The 13,926-nt window shown below is 46.4% G+C and overlaps 1 protein-coding gene across 3 annotated transcripts in view; it reads left to right on the top strand.

Annotated features, from left to right (window-relative positions):
* PLXNA4 (plexin A4) overlaps positions 1 to 13,926 on the top strand; it is a 464,287-nt gene that overhangs the window by 426,423 nt on the left and 23,938 nt on the right. For all 3 annotated transcript variants that reach the window (XM_057425602.1, XM_057425603.1, XM_057425604.1), the window contains exons 25-26: positions 5,169 to 5,328; positions 12,557 to 12,660. In XM_057425602.1, coding sequence (XP_057281585.1) covers positions 5,169 to 5,328; positions 12,557 to 12,660 — 264 coding nt within the window. The remainder of the gene's footprint in view (positions 1 to 5,168; positions 5,329 to 12,556; positions 12,661 to 13,926) is intronic.

Here is a 13,926-nt window from a genome sequence, read left to right as displayed (position 1 = left end):
TTAACTTTATCCAGCTTTGAGAGCTGTGCCCAGTTGATGTTAGTTCCTTGACCCATCTTAGATCTTAGCTCAGGTGGACTGATGCTGGAAAAGCCTTCTTCAGCCTGTATAGAGCTGAGCTTTGATTGAATCCAAGTCTGATGAGGGGGTAGACTTTATCCTTAAATAAGACCATGGTATTATTTTCCATATTAAAAATGTCACTTTCCTATTAAATGAGGAGCTCAGTGCTGCTTTTCCATGACGTGTGGTTCTCTCGGAAGCCCGATCTCACAAGGAGAGCTTGAGCAATAGGAAGAGAAATGCAAACACGGGCTGATCACTTTCACCAAAGGAAATCCCTCCGATCCTTTTAGGTTTAATAGAAAGCAGACAGCAAAGGGTAGTAATTATACATCAGCCTGAACAAAGCTCTTCTCCATTCGCTTTGTGTCGTTTGATGTTAATCAGCTCTCCCTCTTACGTCTCAAGAGCAGACAAATATATCCCGATTGGAATCTCCGCAGATTTAGAGAGATCAGCTTTGGTGCAGGAGATTAACAAGAAGAAGGCTATGAATAGGACTGTTTTTCCTTTCTTTTTCTCTTTATTTCTGTTTGATTTTGTCCTTCCTTTACCTTCCTCAAGCAGTCTGTCATCTTCTATTAAAGCATATGTAGTGATGAAATAAAGCAAGAACTAAGTATTTCTGATATAGGAATTCCCTCAATGTCTCCTTCTCTTTGCCTGGTCACCACTGTGAGTTTGCAATGCATGTGGCTAAAATTCATCAGCCTGTTCACGTTTTATGAGTGCTAGATGACTGCTTGACTGAGTTAAACCACAGTTCAGCAGTGTGGCACACTGAAACAGGCTTTTTGTTGTCGTTATTGCAGAAAGACAAGGCTAGGGCTTCCTTTGGAAAGCATTTACTCTTTAGCCTTCTGTAATCACGACCTAATATTATAAGACATGGTTTCTAATATGGTTTGAGTGAAGAGCAGATCCAAAGAAATTGACTTACCAGGGACAAAAAAAGAAGCAGAATACATTCAGACATCTGGAATTATGGATCTTACAATGCACACCTTGTGTGCTAAATTCAGATTGTTTCAGTTTGATTTCTGTCCGATTTGCTGTCTGTCAGCTCCTACAGTTCTCCGAGGAAGCAGCCCTCGTTGTCCTAGGTCTTTGCAGTCTATAGAAATTTCTGTACTTACAATGGATTTTTTCAGTCCAGGAGAAAGTAAGCTAGTTACAGCTATGATTTCTAGAATAAATGTGTGGCAGCTTAACAACAGGTCTTCTCGCAAGCTCTATACCTTCAAGAGAAACCCACTCGTGTTAATGTCTTCGCTAGCAGTCAGCGCTCATCATCTCTGGTCTTCAGCGTTATTAAAACCCCAGCTAGGAGAAACAGGAAGATCTCATCCCCACTGATTCCCATCTGCCTTTGCCAGAATCCATGATCTTTTAACCGTTTACCAAAGGAGATCCAGATTCCCTACTGCCACTGCTGCGCTGTCACTGGGAGATGAAACCATCCATCTCTGTCAGCTTCATTTCTGTTGATAAGAATTATGCAGGGGGGCAAAGACCTCAATGTGTGGCAGAAGCTGTCAAGAGTATTGGCTAATTAATGCTTGGGAGTAGCAGGTGGGAGCTGCTCAGTGCATCCTGAGCAGTGCCATGCTCTGTGTGGTCCCTGCACACCTCACTGGCTCCAGTGCTGAGAGCCTAATCAAATCGTCTCTCCTGACAACATATTCCAGATGGATAAAGATACTTTCAGCTGCCTTTGGGTAAGGCTTTTCAGGGAATTTTAGTGTCAGGGAGGAAGTCACTACTAAGACAACAGAAGTCTCTCCTATGCTTGGCTTTTCTGGGAGTCCTTCTCCAGCTTGTTCACTGCCAAACCCGCTTGAACCTTCTTTAGCTCAATTTAAAAGGAAAACAAAGATGCCTATCCCTGGAACAGAAAGTGTATCAACATCCTGGTCTCAGGACAGACCACTGGAACACTGCATAGATCAGGGGCACCATATAAGTAATCACAAGCTGTGCCTTTATTGTTTAAATGCCAGTAATCTGTAGTGGAAATCAGGGCTTAGCTGCGCTAAGCATTGCGTGTATATATAGACTTAGAGACAGGTGATGGCTGGAGGGGCTGGCTCACAAAAAAAGCCCAAGGATGTAGAAAAAAGTCAATAAAGACAAATCCAGTGAGATTACATGCCCCAGAGTCAGTGGAAGAGCCGGGCTTGGAGATTACTACTCCGCTTGCTCCCAGTCCCATCACTTTTCACACTGACCCCTGCACTGTCCTTATGTTGAACCCAGGACAGCTCCACAAGACAGCAGTTGGAAAACATCAGCTGAGACCTGGTATGAAGCCTGGGGCATATATGTTAAAGCCATTGTGCTTTGGGAAGGGTTTTGGTTTCTGTAAGTAATGCTTGAATTCCCTAAAATGTTGAGAGAAGCATCTTGACTGTCACTGGAATTCAGAGATTTACAGGCAATTCCACCTGCCTCATCTGTGCTTGACCTTGACTACTTGTAGTCACTCAGGCAGAGTTCTGCCACCTTCCAGAGCTGGCACCTTGTGAAATTCAAGGACAACCAAGATACAAGAGCAAATCACCATTGTCAGCTTCCAGCTGGATGATAGTTCACATTGCACGGTGGGTGCTAGTGTGGTGCAGACTAGGCAGCACCTGCAGGAAATGTTGGGTTTCCTGGACCAAATGTTGGCCTGGCAGGCTAGCCCAGGTTATTTTAAGCAGCACTAAGTGCCTTCATGTAGGGAACTGAACTGAATCCCAGGTTTTGGCATCAGAAATGAATCACACCATGGAGCTTGCTCCAACTGGCATTAGCTCATGTAATCTCAGCTGAGCTCACTGAGAGAGACCTGCAAAGTAACTTGGTCTCCAGTGTGTGACCTCTATAGCACTCTCAAAAGAGCTGTCTTAGCCTGACATCACTGTGTCATTTCCCTACAGATGTGTAGTAGTATCATAGAATCATTTAGGTTGGGGACCTTTAGGGTCAACAAGTCCAACCATAAGCCTAACATCAGCTCCCAGCAAACTGGACTTTATGTTTTGGATATACCCAAGGAGTTTGCAGAGAAAGAGGTTTTGGCAGGCAAGGAATGGGCATAGCCTGGGAGGGCTGCAATGGGCTGGATCAGCTAATAACCCCAACACTGGATGTATTTCAACAGTGCTTTTTATGTATGGTTCTGTGATCCTTTGAGATGAAAGATGTCACAGAACTGTAAATCTGTGCTGTTATTATTATCTGAATTGATGCTTCTTCAATAATTCTGGAAGTGACACATAAATAATAGCATTATGATCTAATCAATATCTCATATTTACATCTCCCCTTTCATCCAGAAAGATCACAGAGCTCTTTGTAAGCACTATCTTCACAAGTCTCTCTTAGCTGAGCAGAACAGCACCAAAGGGAGCCTGGTGAGGCAATATATGATTATGCTGGTATGATTTCACCCAGTTTCAAGCCACTTTGACATTCCACTGCGTTTTAGTATGTTAAGATGGAAAGTGATGTACAGTCCTGCTCCTATTGCGTACTACAGAAGGGAATTTATAGTCAAGGGTGAATCTGTCTAAGGCACCAAAACTAACATGTCTGCACTAGTAAAAGTGTCGGGGGAACGTTTAATGACTGTATATAACCAGGAACATCACTGAAAACCCCTTCCAAGTGCAAAGATGTGCTAAGTTTATAAAAGTTTATAGACTTCACACTCGTGTAACCAGAAGAGAGCAGAACGCTCAACATAGACATAGCCAAGAGCTAGCAGGCAGATTGCTATTGAGCTCTGAGTGTATGCGTTTAAGGTATCCCTCCCTCACCACCCCATATGCTTTGCATTTAGTCTTGGACAGAGACTTTGGAGAAAATCACATTCTCCTTTTGAGAAATGAGAGACCTCATAAGTTGGGTCAATTTTTTTGTTCTATCTGTGAAAGCAGAAGTTGTTGCTTTGTGCTTTATTTTTTAAGAAGCCTTGCATCTACATCAGGGACTGTAGTGATAGAACAAGGGGTGATGGATTCAAACTTATTCAGGCTGGAAATAAGGAAGAAGTTCTTTACTGTGAGAATGGTGAGGCACTGGCACAGGGTGCCCACAGAAGTGGTAAATGCTTCACCCCTGGCAGTGTTCAAGGCCAGGCTGGACAGAGCCTTGGGCAACATGATCTAGTGTGAGGTGTCCCTGCCCACTGCAGGGGGTTGGAACTGGATGAGCTTTAAAGTCCTTTCCAACCCAAATCATTCTGTGATTCTATTATTTGAAATAAATAATTTCTTCTGAGAAGGGTCTGGGTCAGTCCATGGCTGTGCAGAAGATGGATGAACTTAAGGCTGAGAGGTTGAAGAGCATTTTTACCTGAATTGCCAAAGTCAGGTGGCAAAGCAAGGAAGCCACTGCTGAATTAGGTCTCCTTGCCAGCTCTCTAGGGAGCATGGAATGGGTCAGAGCCCAAGGATTACTCTGGAGAGCCCTTTTATATATCAGTTCAGCTCCAAACAGGATCAGGCCTCATTGCATTTGTAATGGTTCCCATGGAAAGAGTGTGTGAATAACCATTTCTGGTACCATTTGGGTGAATGCCATTTCTACAGAACTTAAGCTGGTACTCATGGGCTTTCTATTATTAAACATACAGAAGATGCCAAGGAGATGAAGCTGAAATCTAAGGGCCTGTTCCCACAGGTAGAGCAGTTTCACCTCACAGGGAGAAGTTGCATTAGGCACAAGTTCAGAACAACCTTCACATGAGCCCTAACTCACTGGCTGCAGCATCTGGAAGCCCATCACACTTAGCTGAGAGCCAAATGTTGAGATACCTTAGACAGTGGCAAGAGGTTGAAAGCAACACAGGCAAGGATGCAGGGAATCCTTCTATGTGAAACCAGATCCCTGTGCTCTCTTGAAGGAGGGAATGCTTTTGGTATACACGTTTCCTCTTATTGCACCCTGGATCCCTCTAATTCATAGGACACAGAGACCAGCAAGCAGGGCAGCCCCAGGTACCCCTAATAGAGCATTAGAATGGGTCGGGTTGGAAAGGACCTTAAGATCATCCAGTTCCAACCCCCTGCCATGATGTAATGATGTGAAATGTGTGGTGGTCTCACTGCTTCTCTTAGGTCCTGAGCTGCGTGAACCCTGACAACGTGAACAGCCCTGAGATCCCAGTGAAGATCCTGAACTGTGACACCATCACGCAGGTCAAGGAGAAGATCCTCGATGCCATCTTCAAGAACGTGCCCTGCTCCCACCGGCCCAAAGCTGCTGACATGGACTTGGGTATGTGGGTGCACAATGGGCCCTCATTGCTCCCTGGCAAAGGGGAGAGAGGAGGTGTGAGACAGCCAGGCTCAATCCACACACTGTTTGCTGGGGCAGGGTACCGCCTTTCCAGACTGAGCATACCCTTGATGCTTGTGCAAGACACAGCATCAATGATAAGAGGGCAGAAGAGACTGATTAAGTTGATGTAGATGCTCTTGCTTATGAAATCTTTAGCCTTGAGGACTTAAAAAGATCAGTAGCCATCCTCCTTTTCTGCCTACAGAGTTCAACTTGGATAAGGGTAGGGAAAAGGCATGACTCAGGCTGCTCTTGCTGTCCTGCCAAAGAAAGACCCCTGGAAAAAGAGTACCAAATGCCCAAGGTGATGTTGTCAGCAATGTTCAGGCTGCAGAGATTTATTCCTAGCTCTTCTCTGAATAGGAAGGGTTTGGATTATATATATATTATTGCTGAGATAGTCACAGCCCAAGCAGTATTAATTACTTGTTGTGCAGGCACAGGAAGGGGGATGAAGCATCCTCCGTTCAGTGGTCTACACTCATTTCACCCTGGCTGCTTCCCTCTCCCACCACTAACAGGAGGGCTGGGAGCTGCTGCTCCAAGGTTTCCTTTCTGCAGAGGACGATGAGGTCTTAAGGAAAGATTAGTATTTCTTGTTATGAGTTTATGTATTCTGTATTTCTCAGAGGTTTATGCCTTCGTGCATGGCTCTTCTTGGAGAGTGGAAAGAGCTTCACTCACATTTCTAGGCAGTTGTGTTGTTGAGCTCTGGGGCTGTACAGCCCAGTGGAGGAGTGCTTCTATTTCTGCCCATATTCTGTATCAAGGATGCTGGGAGCAGTGAGATGTCTGAAGTTGGGGTCCAGAGGCAGATGTGGTACTACACCCAGAGGCTACTATGAAAGAATATAGAAAAGCTGCTCAAGGCATCACTGAGGTGTCCAGCAGGGAGCTGGGGACTGCATTGTGGCTGTATCTGCCAGAATTTGCCCTCAGTAAGCATCAGTGAAAGAGGCTTGACTGGAAAATGATGGAGTCTATAAGCCCCAGAAAAATAGAGGAGGAACCAAAAGGAGAAGGAATGGACTGACTCCAAGAAACAATTCACAGCAATAACGGAGGCAGGAATGAGGGGTCAGGGATTGAAGTTAAGTGTCTATATGTATGTGCATATGTATACGGGAGGAGAGGTTTCCTGACAGAAATTACAGCAAGATTCCTGCTCATGAAAGGCAGAATAACGAAAGGAGCTGCCAAAACCAGCAGCAGTAAAGAACAGATCATATACATCATTAAGAAAGGACCCAGGATGATACTGGAGCTGCTGTGAGTCAGTTTGGCAGGGGAATGGTGAGTGAGCATGAGGACAGATAGGGCAAGGTGCCAGCAGATAGTAGGTAGAGGAGGGGGGGTTACAGCTAGATCTCTTGACCTGGTGCTGGTTGGTGGCCACAGAGCCCGTTACATTTGCATCTCAGACTGGGTGTGAGTGGAAAGTAATTTGTTCTACTGTGGGAGTGAATGATGCATCCATAATTTCATAACAAGGAGAGGGGCTTTGGACAAGGGCCTGTAGGGCCAGGCCAAGGGGAATGGCTTTAACCTGCCAGAGGGGAGACTGAGATGAGCTCTTAGGCAGAAGCTCTTCCCTGTGAGGGTGCTGAGGCGCTGGCACAGGGTGCCCAGAGAAGCTGTGGCTGCCCCATCCCTGGCAGTGTTCAAGGCCAGGTTGGACACAGGGGCTTGGAGCAAGCTGCTCTAGTGGAAGGTGTCCCTGCCTGTGGCAGGGGTTGGAACTGGAGGAGCTTTAAGGTCCCTTCCAACCCAAACCAGGCTGGGATTCTGTGATTTTATGAAAATGGGAGGCAGGAATTTTACCTGCATGTTGCAAAGACCAGGGATAAATTGGAGCCCACAGATTTTACTGTAGCTCTGACAACTGGCAGATACTGAAGCATGTGTTTGCAGGATCCCAGCTGGAGCATGACAATTTCATGTCCAGAACTGTTCCTGTTTGAAGAAATACTGAGCTTTGAGTGGTTCTGATGACCAGCAAGTTGCAGAGGGTATCTATGACAGTCTACACCCCCTGAAGAGCAGACTTGTCCATACTGACAGGAGACTGACCATTAGCACTGATGATGCAGTTGGTGTAGAAAAAACCCAGCCAAACCAACTACAAAAAGAGCCTCATCTAGTAGAGGACTCTTGCCAGCAGCAATATAGATGCAGTCTCCTTTAGCACAGCAGCTAACAAGGTGCGAGGAGCATGGGTGAAGCAGCTAACAAGAGGATTCCCACACCCAGCCACAGCTTCAGCCCAGCCTCCTTGCAGGAAAACATACTTGTTGAGACTTGTCATCCTGCAGTGACAGTGAAGGCAGCAAGGGAAGAGCAGAAAGCACTGCTGGCCATTAGGAAGCAGGACTGAGCTCTCAGGATCAACCTGCCCCAGGCTGAATGCTCAGAATTTAAGGTCCTTTCCAACCCTAGCCATTTTCTATGATTCTAACTGCAAAGACAGCTTGGTCAGCCCTGTTGGTCCATGCCTAACAGTAGGTCAGGGCAGATGACTCTAATCTAGCCTTGAAATCAATGGGTTTCTAAACAGCAACAGCATTTGCTATTACCATTACAGCTTCCTGGGCTTTCTGTACATACTGAGGCCAGATTGCTTGAATGGAAGAAAGCAAACAGGCTAATGAGTTGTTCTGAGTTGTTAAATGCAGGGTAGCAGCAGGCAGAGTGACTTGTATGTGTCGCCAATGTCATAATGTTTGGCAGTTACCCAGACAACCCATGGAGGGGGCTGTCAGATGAAAGCACTTATTTTGGACACCCTGAGGTTATGTTTTAGTCCAAACCCCAAACTGCAGCGCTCTGGGTAAAGGCTTCTTTCTACAGTGGCTATTTCTGTTGTTATTATTATTTTACAAAGCACTTGCCATAAATAAAATACCCCATTTTGGGGAAAACATTAAGGTGTGAGCATCACAAACCAGGAATTTGGAGTCATGCTGATGAATTCAATCTTCCCCATGTTTCGTGTGCTTTTTGAAAGGAATTGCTGAGGTGATGGGAGGTACTGAGTTGGCTGCCTTGCCTTCGGTGATGCTGTCTCAAAATCAGTGTGGATGATGGCAGGGGCTTTGGAACTAGATGATCTTAAGGTCCTTTCCAACTCTAAGTATTCTATGATTCTATGACAGGCAAGTTTTCAACTCCCTCACCAGCAGTACAGTCCTGGGATGTGGGGTTCAACTTTTAAATTGGGTCCTAATCTGGTATATATACAGTAAGGCAGAGAACTTGCATACACAGCATCAAATATTTCCTAGGCATCTTCCATCTACATGTTCTGATATCAGCACTTTTTTGCACCCCAGAAGTAGAGTTGTTTCTCCTCTCTTTCTATAACCATAGACTGGTTTGTGTTGGAAGGGACCTTAAAGCTCATCCAGCTCCAACCCCTGCCACGGGTAGAGACACCTTCCACTAGAGCAGCTTGCTCCAAGCCCCTGTGTCCAATCTGGCCTTGAACACTGCCAGGGATGGGGCAGCCACAGCTTCTCTGGGCACCCTGGGCCAGCGCCTCAGCACCCTCCCAGGGAAGAGCTTCTGCCTAAGAGCTCAGCTCAGTCTCCCCTCTGGCAGGTTAAAGCCATTCCCCTTGGCCTGGCCCCACAGGCCCTTGTCCAAAGCCCCTCTCCAGCTTTCCTGCAGCCCCTTTAGGCACTGGAGCTGCTCTAAGGTCTCCCCTTCAGGAGCCTTCTCTTGTCCAGGCTGACCCAGCCCAGCTCTCTCAGCCTGGCTCCAGAGCAGAGCTGCTCCAGCCCTCGCAGCATCTCCATGGCCTCCTCTGCACTCACTCCAACAGTTCCACGTCCCTCTTGTGCTGCTGCCCCAGAGCTGGATCAGGACTGCAGGGGGGTGACCAGAGCTCATCACATACTACATGTTTACCCGTTTTTGTTTCCTACCCACCTGTTTGCACTGCTGCCTGCAGCTTACAGACAAAGGTTTTATTCTCCTGCTTCCTGTGCCAATCTGTCTCACACTTGGGAATTACTGGGAAGTAAAAAAATACTCATAATACTAAAAGAATCCCGCAGCTCTTCAGACTAATCCTTCATGAGCACAACTGATCACAAAATAGACATCAAGCTTTGGAAAGCCACATGCATTTATTCCACATGCCATTGCTGTGCACAGTCACCCACAAAGCATTTCACAGCCCTTTATGGGAGACTTGAGATCCTTAGGAAAAGAGTGGGAAGCACAGGATATTCAGTTGACTGAAATGGATTGTATGCATCAAGAAAGACCTAGAAGTGCCTGTAAAGGGTGGTGTAACCAATGATGACATGCTCAAATGAAGGCTCTAGGAGGGAGCTGGCAGGTCTTCCATCCACCTGCATAATCCAATTGCCCCTGAGAACTGTTCTCTCTGCTACACTTTTCTCCTCTGTTAAATGGGCATCTTCAGGGTAACCTGGAACAAGGCATAACGTAGATGTAACATCTTCTATAGGATTTGAGGTGCAGGAAGACATCTCTCCATCTCCCCTTGAGCCATTCCCTATTCACGCTACAGCTCAAAGAAACACCTATTTGTCAAAGGCCCCCAGAATTTCCCTTTTCCCAGTCAACTTGAACAGAAAGGTTGTTTCTTAAAGAAAAATAAAGAAGAATTAAAAAAGAAGAGAGAAGTAATTCCTGTGTGCAATAAAAAGATACACTATCTGCTGAATGAAATATAAAGGCTTCACAGCAGCTGTCTCCTGAGTTTGCATTTACTGCTGCTCCTGATTGGAAGGCTTGATAAAGATAATGGGATTTCTTACCTCCCTCCCCCTCTTCTCCATAAGGTGGGAGTGTAACAAATTGGATTGGAGAATGTCTTCCCTTTGTGCCGGCTCGCACAGGAGCGTGCAGATCTGATGGCAGAGGGGACAGGGTGCTGCCAGTGAGGATAAAGCTAACAGCTCTTCACTTAGTGCTGTGAATATGGATGGCAGGGTCACCTTTTCCTCCTTCCCACCCTCCCTTCCCATTCCCTTGCTCCCGTTTCCATGCCGATGGGTGTGTGACCGCCTCAGCTGGCTCTCATGGAGAAGGGGAGCGTGCAGTGCTCCTATGAGAGCAGGGGGACTGCAGCTGGGGGTCCTTTCCCTGCCATTGCTCAGATGCATGAAGAAGTGATTTGTATTTGATCAAGGAAAACCAAGGCCAGATGCTTGGAAACTGCCCTGCAGGGTGTTTTCCTCCTTGTCTTGCTTAGGAGCGGGTCTTGTGTGGGGTCAGACCAACCCTTCCTATTCCGTATGTGGTTGGGGTTGGCAATCCCCTGTGTCTGTGCAGGAGCACAAAGGGTTGCAAGGGACATCCCATGATGTTCCCAGCTCCCTTGGAACAGAGGGAAAGCTTCAGCTGCTCTGAGGACCTTGTCCAGCCCTTGAACACAACACATAAAGCACAGAATGAGGAAAGCTGGATGCAACACTGAGGACCTGTGCATCCCTCCCAGAACACTATGTGAGTGTATGTGTTTCTCCCCAAAGATGAGTCAGGAGAAAGGAGGATGATAGGAACATGAAGAGCCCTGAAGGAGAGAGGTCAAAGAGACGCAATCCCCATGAGGAAGGCACGTAAGAGACACACTCTGTGGCTTTGGCACTCTGTGGGGTACTTTAGAAGACCACTGGTCCCCAGCCCAGCCCAAATTTCATCCTTTTATGCTGTCCCAAGCAATAGGTAGGAACAGATAGCTTCCAAGAATCTTGTCCAGGTGGGAATGAACAGACAGCATCATCCTCAGACATCACAATGTGAGGATCTAAGAAGGAAAGGAAAGGCAACTCAGGATCAGTGCTTAGCCAACATAACCTTTGCATACTCTATTTCCAGCCAAAGTAACACCCAGCAATAAACAGCAGCTGACCTCTTCCTGCTGATTGAAGTGAATTATAAAGGCAAGGGTGGCTTTCCCAATGCATTTTAATTGTGTAATAAGAAAACTGCTGAAACCAAAAGAAATTTGCAACTGTTCTTGCATTTTTTATATGAGGAGAAATAAGCTTGGATAACGGAGGCAGGTGATGCCTCCATATCCAGGAGTCCCTTCTAACTGACTCCCACAAATGAACAGACTTTCTGCTTTGGCTCTGACTAATGTGTATGTGGTTGGATCACTGTGAGTGAGACATGACAACCAAAAAGATAGCTTTGGATGCTTCAGATTATCTGTGGTTAATCCACAGCTTTCTCTGGTGTCACCAAGTGATAGGACATTTCTCTCCCGTTGGCCATGTTTATGTGTTCCTTGCTGTGAGTCCTCTGTGGTGGAAGCTGTGGCTCTCCTCCACATGGAGCATCCTTTGAGATTTCAGCAAGAGGTGGTACCCTGGGAAGTGTTGGGGTGCTCCAGAGCTGCATAAGGAAGAAGCATTCGTCATTTCAAGGTGGAGACTAGAGAACTGAATGTGGTCAGAAACTGGACGTCTTCTGCCCGGGGGCATGGTGCTGAAGGCTGGTGGAGATTAGATGCTCTGTGGAGCACAGTGTTTGCTCTGTCTCTGTCTCTTCTCCCCATTGTGCCTCTACTGTGCCCAAAGCTAAGGGCTTCTTGCTCTCCATCACTTCTGGATTTGTGTAGAAAGAATACTGTTGATAATTATGGTGCTAAAGCACTAGGCCTTGCTCTGTTCAGCATTGCCAACGGATCAACAACTCTGGTTGTTGTTTTATTTGTCTGTAAAGAGCTCCCCACTGCGTGCTGCTGTGCCCTAGCCTTGACCTCTTATGTCTATAAGCAACTGCTCTGTTCTGATCTCTGTACGGTGCCACTCTTTGAAGGGGTAGGTGTTTTCCTGTGCAAAAGTTTCCTTGTGATTGCAATATCATTTTGTCCAGGGTAAAGGAACAAGCCTGGAAAAGGATTTGACTCTGAACTTTGCCATATGGCTGTGGGTTTTGCATGCTTTCCTGAACGATCTTCCTGAACGTCTAATGGTTCATCTGCCTTCCCTTTCCCTCTGCAAACAGGGCTCTGGACATTCCTATGTTTTATGTGAGGCACCTGGCAGAGTGTAAAGGCAATGACTGACATACTGCTACATGCAGCCTTCACGTGTGTTTACATGGGCACAGGGATGACCAGGGCTCCATCCCCTATCACAGGGGCTTTGCACACCAGAGTTCAATGTCCCTGTTCTCCTTTCAGAGTGGCGGCAAGCAAGCGGGGCAAGGATGATCCTTCAGGATGAAGACATCACAACCAAGATAGAGAATGACTGGAAGAGACTCAACACACTGGCACACTATCAGGTAACCATGAGAAAGATGGATGGAAAGTAGATTCTCTAAGAATATTGAAAGAAGGGCAAAGCATTATTGTCTAAGATGCAGAGATAAACAGTGGTTGAATGGGCAATAACCGGGCAGAGCTCCTGCATTGAGTACATCTGTCCTGCTCCACTGACCTTGTAGTAATTACCCTTCACAACGTTAGAGATAGCCCTAAGGGAAGAAAAAGCTCTCTGTCTCAAAGGAGGAGCATCCCTGGTGAGTGAAGGATGTGAAGAGGAGATGTTGTCATGAGGACAACACGAGTTAACATTTCTCATGCAGACAAACAGAACTCAAGCTCTTCCATCCCCCTTTTTCCAGTGCATCACAGGCCATGTAATGCTGGCAGAGTTCAGAAGGATGGAAGAGAGAAAAATGGAAGGGAAGGAGGTGTAGTGTCTAGAAGAAGGAGGAAGAAAGCAGCATGACTGGAGCCCATGGTGCAGTGGAGTTGTCACTGACCTTGCCCTGGTCTATGTGTCTTGCCTTAGGATTGGGCTTCCCTTTGTGTCTGCATAGAATCACAGAATCATAGAATAGTTAGGATTGGAAAGGACCTTAAGATCGTACAGTTCCAACCCCCTGGCATGGGCAGGGACACCACACACCATGTCATCCAAGGCTCTGTCCAACCTGGCCTTGACCACTGCCAGGGATGGAGCATTCACCACTTTTTTGGGCACCCTGTGCCAGTGCCTCAGCACCCTCACAGTAAAGAACTTCTTCCTTAGATCTAACCTGAACTTCCCCTGGTTTAGTTTGAACCCATCACCCCTTGTCCTATCACTGCAGTCCCTGATGAAGAGTCCCTTCAGAACCATAAGAGAGGGCTAAAGATGTCCAAAAATATCTTACACAAGTGGTAGATCTAATGAATAATGGGGTTTTGGTCAAAAGCTCCCCCTATTCCTCCTCTCCTTGCCAAAAAAAAACAGACCAAGAAAAAGGCACCTCATTAATTTTAATCCAATGCTGACAATTGTGTCATTTCCTCAATCCTCAGCAATCCATATGCCATAATAAGATTGGTTTTCTCTTTAAGGGCTGACCTAAGGAGGCAGCAAGCAATGATTTCAAAAGGGAACAAAACTTTTCACTTCAGATTGACTACAGCATTGCTGGCTGACCCCAAACGCTGTTTTCCAGGGGGAACAGGGATTCTTTCTACTTTGTTTCACCAGCAAACCAGGCATGATTTTCTTTCCCTTCCATGCTTTTTCCAGTTGTTCTCTTCAGGCAAGAAGC

This window comes from Pezoporus wallicus, unplaced genomic scaffold, assembly GCF_028554395.1.
Source record: "Pezoporus wallicus isolate ANWC-B61680 ecotype Strahan unplaced genomic scaffold, APGP_CSIRO_Pwel_v1 contig_4722, whole genome shotgun sequence".
Classification (NCBI taxonomy): Eukaryota; Metazoa; Chordata; class Aves; order Psittaciformes; family Psittacidae; genus Pezoporus; species Pezoporus wallicus.
Note: the sequence above shows the minus strand (reverse complement) of the source record. Positions and strands in the feature narration are given on the sequence as shown.